This window comes from Octopus sinensis, linkage group LG29 (assembly GCF_006345805.1).
Source record: "Octopus sinensis linkage group LG29, ASM634580v1, whole genome shotgun sequence".
Classification (NCBI taxonomy): domain Eukaryota; kingdom Metazoa; phylum Mollusca; class Cephalopoda; order Octopoda; family Octopodidae; genus Octopus; species Octopus sinensis.
Genome location: NC_043025.1, coordinates 2,202,587 through 2,215,836, shown reverse-complemented (window position 1 = coordinate 2,215,836; position 13,250 = coordinate 2,202,587). Strand labels below are relative to the sequence as shown.

At 38.1% G+C, this 13,250-nt stretch overlaps 1 protein-coding gene across 1 annotated transcript in view; it reads right to left on the bottom strand.

The window, feature by feature from the left end:
• Positions 1-13,250, bottom strand: part of LOC115225972 (insulin-like growth factor-binding protein complex acid labile subunit) — a 109,830-nt gene that overhangs the window by 28,127 nt on the left and 68,453 nt on the right. Inside the window, exons 11-13 of the mRNA XM_036514788.1 lie at positions 8,892-8,963; positions 5,842-5,913; positions 2,968-3,039 (exon numbers count right to left, since the gene is read on the bottom strand). Of these exons, the coding sequence (XP_036370681.1) occupies positions 2,968-3,039; positions 5,842-5,913; positions 8,892-8,963 (216 nt within the window). The remainder of the gene's footprint in view (positions 1-2,967; positions 3,040-5,841; positions 5,914-8,891; positions 8,964-13,250) is intronic.

Genomic DNA, 13,250 nt, shown 5'->3' with positions numbered 1-13,250 from the left:
AAGCCAGAGGCCATTAGCCATTGATGGGTCAGAGCTTTGTCAACATCCGCATTATTCGCTCTCTTTGAGTATTTGCCATAGAGAGGTTTTCCCTGCCATTTATCATTCAGAATATCTAAGGCCGCAGTTTTAGCACGGGTTTCCATGCGCTTAGCTTTTTCTGTGCTTGTTTCTTGTATGTCTATCTCTAATTCCGAAATTTCTTGCATTCGGAATTCACTTAGATATTCCTTTGCCTGTTTTGTGACTGAGTATGATGCTTTCTTGTTTTCATATTTTGAGACAAGTTTTAACATCCAGTCCTCAGAGCTTTTCAGGCAGGTGCCTAGGCCAATTGTAGCAATCTTCATTGTTATTGCCAGTTGTAAAAGTCCACGGACTCCCTCTTTTCTTGGCAGATAAAGTCGTTCTGTATCTGCCTTAGGGTGGTGCATTCTATGCATTGTAAACAGTTTTCGTATTTTTCTGTCAATATTACATATTTCAGTAATTGACCAGTTAACGATATTGAAACTGTAAGTCACAACTGGTATGGCTAATGCATTGATCGCTTCGATCCTGTTTCTCGCATTCAGCTCTGTCTTGAGTATTGCTCTCACTCTTCGATAGCATTCTCTCCTGATCCTTTCCTTCATCACTGAATGCCTTATTCCATCCCCTTCAATTACACCTAGGTACTTGTAGTTCTCCGCTGGGTCTAATTCTTTTATGACATTCTGCTGGTCAAGGTTAACGTTAGATGTTTCTGTCATTTTTCCTTTGATAAAGATAGTTTATTATTATTATTATTATTATTATACATCAATTAGAAAGCATTTGTTTTCTTTATGATCTCTGACAACTATATCTGGTCTGTTGGCCTTAATTTCTCTATCTGTGTGTATCGACATATCCCAGAGTATGGTTGCTTTCTCGTTTTCTATGACCTTTTCTGGTGTGTGCCTATACCATCTTTTTTTGTTGTTATTCCATAATGTTGGCATAGATTCCAGTGTATGTAGGTTCCAACTCTGTCATGTCTGTGAATATATTCCTTCTTCGCCAGGACTGGGCAGCTAGAGATAATATGATTTATTGTTTCTTGTCCCTCTCCACATATTCTGCAGTTACTTGTTATATTTCTTTTCATTACATGTTTTTGGAAATTTCTGGTGGGGAGGCTTTGGTCTTGTGCTACAATTAAAAATCCCTCTGTTTCTGCTTTGAGTCCTGAGCTTCTCAACCATTGCTGGGATTTTTCTTTGTCTATTTCTTTTGCGTTTAGTTTAGTGCAGTATTTACCATGAAGGGGCTTTTCTTGCCATCGTTTTATCATGGTTCGTTGCTGTTCTATTTTTAGTTTGGATTTCATTTGTTTTATAGCTTTTGCTGTTTCTTCATCTTCTTCTTCTTCTTCTTCATATCTATTAGGTGGTATGATTTCTTGTTTGTATTTGTCAGCTTCCTTAAATACAGAGAACTGGTTTTTGTTTTGCTCGTGTTTTGCCGTTATTTGTATCAGTTTTCCTTCCTTCTGAAGTAGATATGTTTTCAGTCCTATGGTGGTTAATTTATTGTAGTTTTCCAGCTGTATAAGGCCTCTACCACCTTCTATACGTTGTATATATAGTCTTTCTATGTCAGATTTTGGGTGATGCATCCTAGATCCTGTCATTATTTTTCTTGTTTTCCTATCTATTTTGGTCAGTTCATTTAGTGTCCAGTTAAGGATATTGTAGCTGTAACTTATAACTGGGACAGCTATAGTGTTAATACCTATTATCTTGTTTTTAACATTGAGCTCTATTTTTAGTATTGATCTAACTCGTCTATAATATTCTTCTTTTATTTTCTCTTTCATTTGTGTGTGTTGTGTCTTATCTAGTTCATGGATTCCTAAGTATTTGTAAGTTTGGCTTTGGTCTAATTCTTTTATTTCATTGGTTTTATCTAGTGTGATGTTGCTACTCTTAACTAGCTTTCCTCTTTTCATGGTTACTTTGGCGCATTTTTCTAATCCAAATTTCATATCTATTTCTTTGGTAAATCCATGAACTGTCTTTAATAGTGTTTCCAGCTGTTTGTCATTTGCAGCGTATAGTTTTAGGTTATCCATATATAAAAGGTGGCTGATCATTTTGCCGTAACATATCACTATCATCATTTTCATCATCATTTTCATCATCACCCCCACCATTACTGACATTTCTATGATTTCACATACCGTTTTACTTGTTTATATTCTTTGCCAACATTAAGTGGGTTAGGGACAAAAGCAGACACAAAGACACATACATATATATATGTATATGTATATGTATCATACGACTGATTTGTTTGACTTTTCCTCAACGAAACCCACTTAAAAGTTTTGGTCGACCCGAAGCAAAAGGAAAATTTACGCGCACGGGGTGCCACAGGGTGACACTGGGTTTAGGACCAAGTGATATGTAAGAACATTCTTACTACAGTAGTAACTGCGCCTCTATATATGTATATCTCTGTGTGGGTGTGTACGTGCATGTGTGTGTCTGCGCGTGTGTCTGAGTTGAGTCTGCGCGGGCGGGTGTGTGTGTAAATGCGAGTGTATGTGTGTGTGTGTGTGTGTAAATGCGAGTGCATGTGTGTGTGTGTGTGTGTGTGTGTGTAAATGCGAGTGTATGTGTGTGTGTGGAAATGCGAGTGTATGTGTGTGTGTGTGTGTAAATGCGAGTGCATGTGTGTGTGTGTAAATGCGAGTGTATGTGTGTGTGTGTGTGTGTAAATGCGAGTGTATGTGTGTGTGTGTGTGTGTGTAAATGCGAGTGCATGTGTATGTGTGTGTAAATGCGAGTGTATGTGTGTGTGTGTGTGTGTGTGTGTAAATGCGAGTGTATGTGTGTGTGTGTGTGTGTGTGTGTGTGTGTGTAAATGCGAGTGCATGTAATAGACTTGAAATTTATAGTGATATTACGTTACAAAAATATTATCAGCAAAAGTTGAACTTACAGTTTCTGTAAATTGTAAAGATTTAGGAAATTTCCACGTTCGATTTTCTCGATCTTATTATACTCCAAAGTTCTGTGCACATAAAACAATTAAGAAAGGAAATAGCATAGAAACGTTTTCTGATAAAATATTAAATTGTAGACTTAAAATCTGATGAAAAGAAGGGCTGTGAAAGAGAAATGCGTAATGATGATAATGAGGAGGGGAATACAGAAGGCAGGAGGGAGCGGGAGGAGTAAAGAGGCGATACACAATGACAGACTGGACGGGGTAAGGAAGGTGATGACTGAAAATAATTCATACATCGTATAGATTTATAAACGTGCAAGTAGAAGACGATGAACCAAATATGAGATGAGAAATGAAAAAGCAGTTGAAAAATTTGAAAGAAACAGAAATTGATGAACATAAACATGAACATGAACCACGTAGAGAAAAATTGTGAAAAGGAATGAAACACATATTAGAAGCAGGATGAGTAAAATAAGGAAAATCAGAAAGGAGGAGAAAATATCTTTGAATATAAATAGTACAGTCACACATACCCTTATATGCACATACACACATACAATTTCGTCCAGGATATCAGTCTCTGATGTAGATACACCAACACATACCTTCGAAGATATACATTCAAACACTTTCAAATACATTCACACAAAAATTGAGTGAGACAAAATGAATTAGAGAAGAATAAATCGAGAAGAAAAGCCATATGTGAAAGCAAAAAGTATTTAGAATTATCCTTGGACCATATTGCTGATACTGTAATGGTGAAGACGTCTGTGGCATGAAAGAGGTTTGATACGCAATTCTATTTCAGAGAAATATTATAGATTGGGAATATTGAATCTTAAAAACTAAATTAGGGAAAAGAAGAATGAAGACGACGGAGATAACGAGAATGAAGAAAGCAATGACAATTACGAAGAATGAGATACCGAAGGATAAGAAGCACAGGGAGAAGAAGAAGAAGAAGAAGAAGAAGAAGAAGAAGAAGGAGAAAGACAAGGAGGAGGAGAAGCACAAGGAGGAGAAGAAGAAGAAGAAGAAGAAGAAGAAGGAGAAGGACAAGGAGGAGGAGAAGGAGAAGGAGAAGCACAAGGAGGAGAAGAAGAAGAAGTAGAAGAAGGAGAAGCACAAAGAGGAGAAGGAGAAGAGGAAGAAGAAGAAGAGGGGAAAAGAAGAAGAAGAAGGAGAAGGACAAGGAGGAGGAGAAGGAAAAGAAGAGGAAGAATAAGAAGAAAGAAGAACAAGAACAAGAACAGCAAAGAAGAAAAAGAAGAAGAAGTAGAAGAAAAAGAGGAAAGGAAGAAGAAGAAGAAGAAAAAGAGGGAGAAGAAGAAGAAGGGGAAGAAGAAGAAGAAGAAGAAGAAAGAAGAACAACAACAACAGCAAAGAAGAAGAAGAAGAAGAAGAAAAAGAAGAAGAAGCACAGGGAGGAGAAGAAGAAGAAGGATGGAAGGAAGGAAGGAGGAAGGAAGGACGTACCTATACCCAGTAAGAAGCATTATTTAAGTCAACCAATTCCTACAAAGAATGCGGTAGAAAGATTTCTTCTTTGACAGAAAAGATATGACATGGCAAACCTGAACATGGAGATCTACTAAGAAAAGTATGTAAATCAAGAAATAACCAATCGACCAACCATCACCGAACCAGGTTTGAAGAAGAATTATATAGAACAGTTAAGAACGTGAAGTTCTGGAAATACCCTAGAAGTTACAAAAAATTAGAGAAAATTATTAAAAAACTAATTGATGACATCGTCAAAACTCCAGGAATCATTGTTCCAGTGAAGAAAACCATGCAAAATTTACAGTTAATATTGCGTTGGATAAGTATATGATTAGGAAGGAACTGCTCGGTAAATATGGACACGTGAATAATGACACGTTAGCATATATTAAAAATACAGGACAATAACTCGCCTGAGATTTAGGTATAGATGATAGAACTGAGCCTTACATCACTAGAAAATCCTGAATTATGATTAAAGTCCATAAACCTAAATTCCATTTGATCCCTAAGTTACACTGGTTTGTCCATCTAAATCAGATACAGGAATGATTAATAAGAAAATCCTTGATAAAATACCGCCTGCCCTGAATCAAAACTAAATTAGCGCCTTGATCAGATACCCAAGAAGTAATTCGATGGCTGTTAATAAAGCACTGATTTATAGTATGAAACACACAGGTATGTCCCGACACAAAATAGGCGTAATATTTGCGGTAAACATTGATGGTAAATTATGGAATAAAGTAGTACAGCGATGGGATCATCCACATCAGCACAAGTCACCGACTTGGTCGCAATATACATACATAAATATATCAATACTTTAACTTATTTCAACATTAGAATGCGTCCATAATGGCACACCAATTTACAGACGTTTAGTTGAAGAAATCGCCCCCGCTGCTATATTTATAGTTATTTACTTATTGTCTCAGTCTTTTTTGCCTAATCGTCCAGTTACGAGGGCGGAAACACTATCACCTGAACTAAAGCGACGATTGAAGATAAACATATACACAAAGACACATACATACCTGTTTATATATATTTTTGTGTGTATATATATATATATATATATATATATATATATATATGTCAATATCTATGTTTTGTCTTACACACACATAGACGCACCAACATTCATGAACATATACGCACAAACACTGACATACAACGATACATATTCGCATAGAATCATAGTCTTATACACAAAATATCAAAAATAAGTTAGAGAGAAAGAGAGAGAAAAAAAGAGAGAGACCATCAGACAGACAGTGTGAGTGAGAAAAGGAAGATATATAATTTCTAGAGATATTACGTCTATGAAATATTATCGAGAGAAATTGAACTTACAATAACTGTAAATTGGTAAGGCCGTGGAAGAGTCCACGATCGATTTTCTCGATCGTATTATTCTTGAGATATCTGTAACATAAAACAATGTATACAGGAAAGAGTAAACGAAATTTTTCAGATAAAATATTCAATTTTTAGTCTTACAATCAGATGAATAACATAGAAAAATGACATAGAAAAAGCCTAATGATAATAATGAACATGACGATAAAAGACGAACTACAGAAGTGAAAATGATGTTAATATGGGAGACCTTGAAGGAAAATCAATCACAGAACGTCTAGATTTAAGAAAATCGAAGTTGATGAAAAGAATCCGATGCACCAGAAATAGAATAAATTGCTGAGACAATATTTTACGAAGAGGAAATATATGAAGAACATGACCAATGTAAACGAAAGAAGTAGAAGTAAATATAGGTGTAACAGTAGTAGTAGTGGTAGTAGTAATAAAAAAGGGGACGAAGAAGAAGATTGAAGAGGCGAAGACCAACAACACAAAGAGGCAATAAAGAAGACGAAAATGGAGAATAAAGAGTCGCAACTATACAGTACTTATATGGGTGACCGTAAATGAGTAGCACTTGTATGGGTGACAGAATATGAGTAGTACTTGTATGGGTGACAGAATATGAGTAGTACTTATATGGGTGACCGTAAATGAGTAGCACTTATATGGGTGACCGAATATGAGTAGCACTTGTATGGGTGACAGAATATGAGTAGTACTTGTATGGGTGACAGAATATGAGTAGTACTTGTATGGGTGACAGAATATGAGTAGTACTTATATGGGTGACCGTAAATGAGTAGCACTTATATGGGTGACCGAATATGAGTAGTACTTATATGGGTGACCGAATATGAGTAGTACTTGTATGGGTGACCGTAAATGAGTAGCACTTGTATGGGTGACAGAATATGAGTAGTACTTGTATGGGTGACAGAATATGAGTAGTACTTGTATGGGTGACAGAATATGAGTAGTACTTTATGGGTGACCGTAAATGAGTAGCACTTATTGGTGACCGAATATGAGTAGTACTTATATGGGTGACCGAATATGAGTAGTACTTGTATGGGTGACCGTAAATGAGTAGCACTTGTATGGGTGACAGAATATGAGTAGTACTTGTATGGGTGACCGTAAATGAGTAGCACTTATATGGGTGACCGAATATGAGTAGTACTTGTATGGGTGACCGAATATGAGTAGTACTTATATGGGTGACCGTAAATGAGTAGCACTTATATGGGTGACCGAATATGAGTAGCACTTGTATGGGTGACAGAATATGAGTAGTACTTGTATGGGTGACCGTAAATGAGTAGCACTTATATGGGTGACAGAATATGAGTAGTACTTGTATGGGTGACCGAATATGAGTAGTACTTATATGGGTGACCGTAAATGAGTAGCACTTATATGGGTGACCGAATATGAGTAGCACTTGTATGGGTGACAGAATATGAGTAGTACTTGTATGGGTGACAGAATATGAGTAGTACTTGTATGGGTGACAGAATATGAGTAGTACTTATATGGGTGACCGTAAATGAGTAGCACTTATATGGGTGACCGAATATGAGTAGTACTTATATGGGTGACAGAATATGAGTAGTACTTGTATGGGTGACAGAATATGAGTAGTACTTGTATGGGTGACAGAATATGAGTAGTACTTATATGGGTGACCGTAAATGAGTAGCACTTATATGGGTGACCGAATATGAGTAGTACTTATATGGGTGACCGAATATGAGTAGTACTTGTATGGGTGACCGAATATGAGTAGTACTTATATGGGTGACAGAATATGAGTAGTACTTATATGGGTGACAGAATATGAGTAGTACTTGTATGGGTGACAGAATATGAGTAGTACTTGTATGGGTGACCGAATATGAGTAGTACTTATATGGGTGACAGAATATGAGTAGTACTTGTATGGGTGACAGAATATGAGTAGTACTTGTATGGGTGACAGAATATGAGTAGTACTTATATGGGTGACCGAATATGAGTAGTACTTGTATGGGTGACCGAATATGAGTAGTACTTGTATGGATGACCGTAAATGAGTAGCACTTATATGGGTGACCGAATATGAGTAGTACTTGTATGGGTGACAGAATATGAGTAGTACTTGTATGGGTGACAGAATATGAGTAGTACTTATATGGGTGACCGAATATGAGTAGTACTTATATGGGTGACCGAATATGAGTAGTACTTGTATGGGTGACAGAATATGAGTAGTACTTATATGGGTGACCGAATATGAGTAGTACTTGTATGGGTGACAGAATATGAGTAGTACTTATATGGGTGACCGAATATGAGTAGTACTTGTATGGGTGACAGAATATGAGTAGTACTTGTATGGGTGACCGAATATGAGTAGTACTTGTATGGGTGACCGAATATGAGTAGTACTTGTATGGGTGACAGAATATGAGTAGTACTTATATGGGTGACCGAATATGAGTAGTACTTGTATGGGTGACCGAATATGAGTAGTACTTGTATGGGTGACAGAATATGAGTAGTACTTGTATGGGTGACAGAATATGAGTAGTACTTATATGGGTGACCGAATATGAGTAGTACTTGTATGGGTGACCGAATATGAGTAGTACTTGTATGGGTGACAGAATATGAGTAGTACTTGTATGGGTGACAGAATATGAGTAGTACTTGTATGGGTGACCGAATATGAGTAGTACTTGTATGGGTGACCGAATATGAGTAGTACTTGTATGGGTGACAGAATATGAGTAGTACTTATATGGGTGACCGAATATGAGTAGTACTTGTATGGGTGACAGAATATGAGTAGTACTTGTATGGGTGACCGAATATGAGTAGCACTTATATGGGTGACAGAATATGAGTAGTACTTATATAGGTGACAGAATACGAGTAGTACTTATATGGGTGACCGAATATGAGAGTGATAAAAAGCGTAGGAAATGAAATGGAGTGTACACTAAATTTATATAAAAATAGAATTCATAATATTTTGCAAGAAAAGTGAAGGAGCTTACAATATCTCTAGTCTTGGAAGACCCTGGAAGCTTCCTTGTTCAATACTCGAAATATTATTGCTGTAAACATATCTGTAGCAGTAAAGAACGAGAATAATTTTTATGGAGAATATTTGTGATGAAATATTGTATGAGTGTCTTGAATAAAACAAACGATAACAACATAGATTATAATATAGAAGAAGGATGGGAGGAAAAAGACGAAAAACAAGAAGAAAAACAATAGCAAAAGAAAATGGAGAAACGAAAGAAGGGGAAGAAGAAGGAAGAAGGAAAAAAGAAAAGGAAAATGTAGAGGAAACAGAAGGAAAAGGAGACGAAGAGAGCAAGAAGAAGACGAAGTAACAGAAGAGAAGGAGATTAAAAACAAGATGAAGATTAAAAAGGAGAGAAGGAAGAAGAAGGAGGAGAAGAAGAAAACGAAGAAAAGGAAGAACAAGAAGAAGACGAATAAGACGAAAAGGAGACGTGTAGAAGATGGAGCGGATGAAGAAGGGAGAGATGTAGTAATAAAAGAAAAAGAAAGAAAAAAGAAATGCCAAAAGATAAAGAAGACGAACAGGAAGAAGAAGAAGACGAGGAAGAAGAAGAAGAAGAAAGAAAATGAAGAAGAAAAAGAAGAAGACGAAGAAGAAGAAGAAGAAGAAGAAGGAGAAGAAGCAGAAGAAGAAGAAGAAGAAGAAGAAGAAGACGAAGGAGAAGAAGCAGAAGACGACGAAGAAGGAGAAGAAGCAGAAGAAGAAGAAGAGAGGAAGAAGAAGACGAAGAAGATGAGGAGGATAAATGAAGAAGAAGAAGAAGAAGAGGAGGAAGAAAATGAAGAAGAAGAAGAAGGAGAAGAAGTAGAAGGAGAAGAAGAAAATTGTAGGAATGCATGCATGCTGAAAACAAAAATGCGATACAAGTTAAAAATATAGAAAACGTAATTTAAGAAACGGATTCGACTTTTTCGGAGATTGAGAAAGGGCTTTGGAGGAAGAAAACATTATTGAAAAATAACAGAGATGCCTTAGTGAGAGAGACACATGGGCACATACAGTGAAACACGCGTTCATTTAAGCACAAGGTATGGAAATGGGGTTCAGCTTTTCCCATTGCTTACACATACATTCATACACATTCACACACATGTATGGCGAGAGAGGATATCAATTTGAAAGTGAAACGGCCAGAGAGGCGGAAACATAAGAAAAGTTCAAGTATCTAGAAATAGATCAGCAGTGGAGAAATATGAAGAAAATGATGCAGGTTTCAAGTGCTGTAATTTGGTGACGTTTAGAGAGGGCAAACACGTGACTATATTATAAATATTTATATATACCACACCTTCATATACAGGTTGTATTAGATAAATGAACTAAAGTGAAAGAAGGAAGTGAAGAGGAATAGGCAAATTGGGAAGAAGAGGAGGTAAAAAGGAGGGAAAACAGAATTTAATACGGGAATGAATAGCGAAGGTGGAGGTAAGACATATGAATACGGATATAGTCATATATATATTCCCGTCAGATGTATTCATATATATATTCATATATATTCATTCCCGTATTAAATTCTGTTTTCCGTCTTTTTTACCTTCTCTTTACGAAAATAAACAAAAGACGAAGGCAGGTGGAGTACAAACAAACAAAGGTATTAGTATGGCGCTCAGGAATAGAAATAGAAAACGTCTTTTACGTTTCGAGCCTACGCTCTTCGACAGAAAGATACACAGAAAAGAAACAAGGAGAGAAAAAAATGCGTGTAGGAGCTAGCGGTCCATTACGGCGTTCTGACTTTAGGCAGAAGTCAGAGGTCAGAGGTCAGACGTTAGTCAATAGAGGGATAGTAGGGGAGATAAGTGACCTCACCCCAACACGAAGGTGCGTGTGTGTATAAGTGAGTATGTATGTGCGTGTGAAAGAGGGCTGGTGGTCTGGACGTGTGTATGTATGTATGTATGTGTGGGTGTGGATTTATTGGGATGGGTGTGTGGGTGTTGTGTTGTGATATGTATGTGTAGGTGTAAAGATGTGGGGATGGGTGTGTGGGCGGTGTGTTGTGATGTGATGTGTAATGTCGTATGGTGTAGTGTAGTGTGGTGTGATGTTGTGGGGAGATGGGGGGCGAGAGTAGGGAAAGCGCATGTTGGGTGTGGGTTCGGCTGGGGGTTGGGGTATAGTGGGGGTTGTGGAGAGAGTGAGAGGGGGAGAGAAAAGAGAAGAGGAGGGAGGGAGGGGAGGGAGAGAGGAGATGAGGGAAGAGAGGAGGAGGAGGGAGGGAGAGGAGGGGGGAGATGAGGGGAGGAGCAGTGAGGGAGTAAAGAGAAAGAGAGAAGGGGAAGAGGGAAGAATAAAGATGAAAGAAGAAGAGGAGAAGGGAAAGAAGGGAAGAGGAGGGAAAGTGAGTAGGGGTGAAAACATGAAGGACTGAAGAGAAGTAGAAGTCGGGGGGGGAGGTTAGATTAAATGGGGGAGAGTTGAGCCCAAATGGCGTAAAAGAGCGAAGAGAGAATATTAATCCCTGTTCACGGCGCAAGCGGGAATCCGGATGGCCTCTGTGCAAGGACAATCCGAACACAGACAGGTGTTGCAAGGAGCGACCTGTGGAGCGGAAATGGCGTGAGACTGGAGTGTCATTGGCGAGGCGGATGTTTCGGAGGTGTTCTGCGAACCGGTCAGCCAAGCGTCGTCCCGTTTGTCCGATGTACAGGGAATGGCAGAGAGAGCAGGAGATGCAATAGATTATATTGGTGGAGGTGCAGGTGAAGGAGTCGATGATGCGATAGGGTCGATGATGGGTGCCGTTGAGGAGGGTGGTGTTGGAGAGGTAAGGGCATGTGCGGTAACGTGGGCGGGAGCAGGGGAACGAGCCAGGTAGAGTCAGGGAAGAAGCTGTGGACCAAAGAGGCTTTGGGTCAAAATTGTGTGCACATTTTGCTACGTCAGACGATGGCGGCCAGACCAGTGGTCAGATCGAGCTGAAAATTGACAGAAGCATAGAAGTGTTCCTTCATTTCTTTGGAAAGATGCGGTTGCTATGGTGAGAAGAGTGATTTTTCATCGATTCAAGGGGCCTCTAAGACTCTCCAGATTGGCCCGATTGGCATCTAACGCCGAAAGGCATACACTTTGGGCTGTTGTGCTTTATAATCATGCATTTTGTCGCGAAATTCAGGCTACTAAGCAAAGATTTTTCCTTGTGAAAAACGAGTGCTTTTTGCCCTCAGTTTCTTTTAAATTTTTTCTAATCAGATTGTAAGCCTTTTTAGAAAAAAAATATTATATCTGCATGCAGCACTTGAGGAGGGCTATAATGCACATGCAGCACTTGAGGAGGGCTATAATGCACATGCAGCACTTGAGGAGGGCTATAATGCACATTTTAGTCGACGCGAAATTTTGCTTTTAAGATCGAAAACGTTTGAAAATTAAACAAAAATGTTGAATTTTTCCTGGCAAGTAACGCTTCAAATGACGTCATCGTTGCGAGCTGCAGCTTTGCTGCAAAAGCATCATCGATTTTTTTCACGGCTATATAAACTTATTAAGCTGCTGGTGACTAATCTTTTTATAATAGCGAAAGGATTGAAACTGCATTAAACTTTGTCAAGCTTACCTTTACCTATTCTGAGTTACTGAGTTACTATTCTGATTGTTGATTCCTTATTTTTTACCTTTGATGCTGTTGTTTCACTTTAAGGATGCTTCTTTACCCAGCCATTATGATATTTCGACTGCTGTCCAGTTTCAAATACTGTTTAGCATTGTCATTCTAGCCTTTTTTAAACACTCACATATGGTTCGTCCCTCAAAATCAATCTTTAAATAAGAGTTTTGCTTCCACTAGCGAAAGCTATACGTATCTTTCAGGAAGCTCCATACCAATTTAACTTTATGCAGCATTCGCTGTTAGTTTATATGCACGCTATGTGGGAAGATAGAATAAAGGGGCTTTTGTTAGCTCCCTTTGCTGTTGAAAAAAATAAACTTGCAGAGGGGAAGTTTCAACATTTTTCTTCAATTTCCTTGCACCATTTATGTGGCTGTTTCTGACAAGAAATTTCGCTTCCATGTAAAACAACTATATTTTGTAGTCATTATCCGTAATCTACTCCCAAAACACTTCAGTAGCTCTACTTTACATGACTTGCAAACTTATATGTTCTATGATCATAAAATGTGCAACGACCTCCACAATAACCAGCCTTCAATTTGATTTTCCGTTCCTAGCTTAATCGGAAACAGATTCCCATGCTACACATAAACCTTCTCGGTAGTTCAATTATTTGGTGAAAAAATACCACAAAAGCAACTTAAACCCTCCAAAGAACGGGTGTGTGCTGGTGTGTATACATATTATATATATGGTGTGTATATA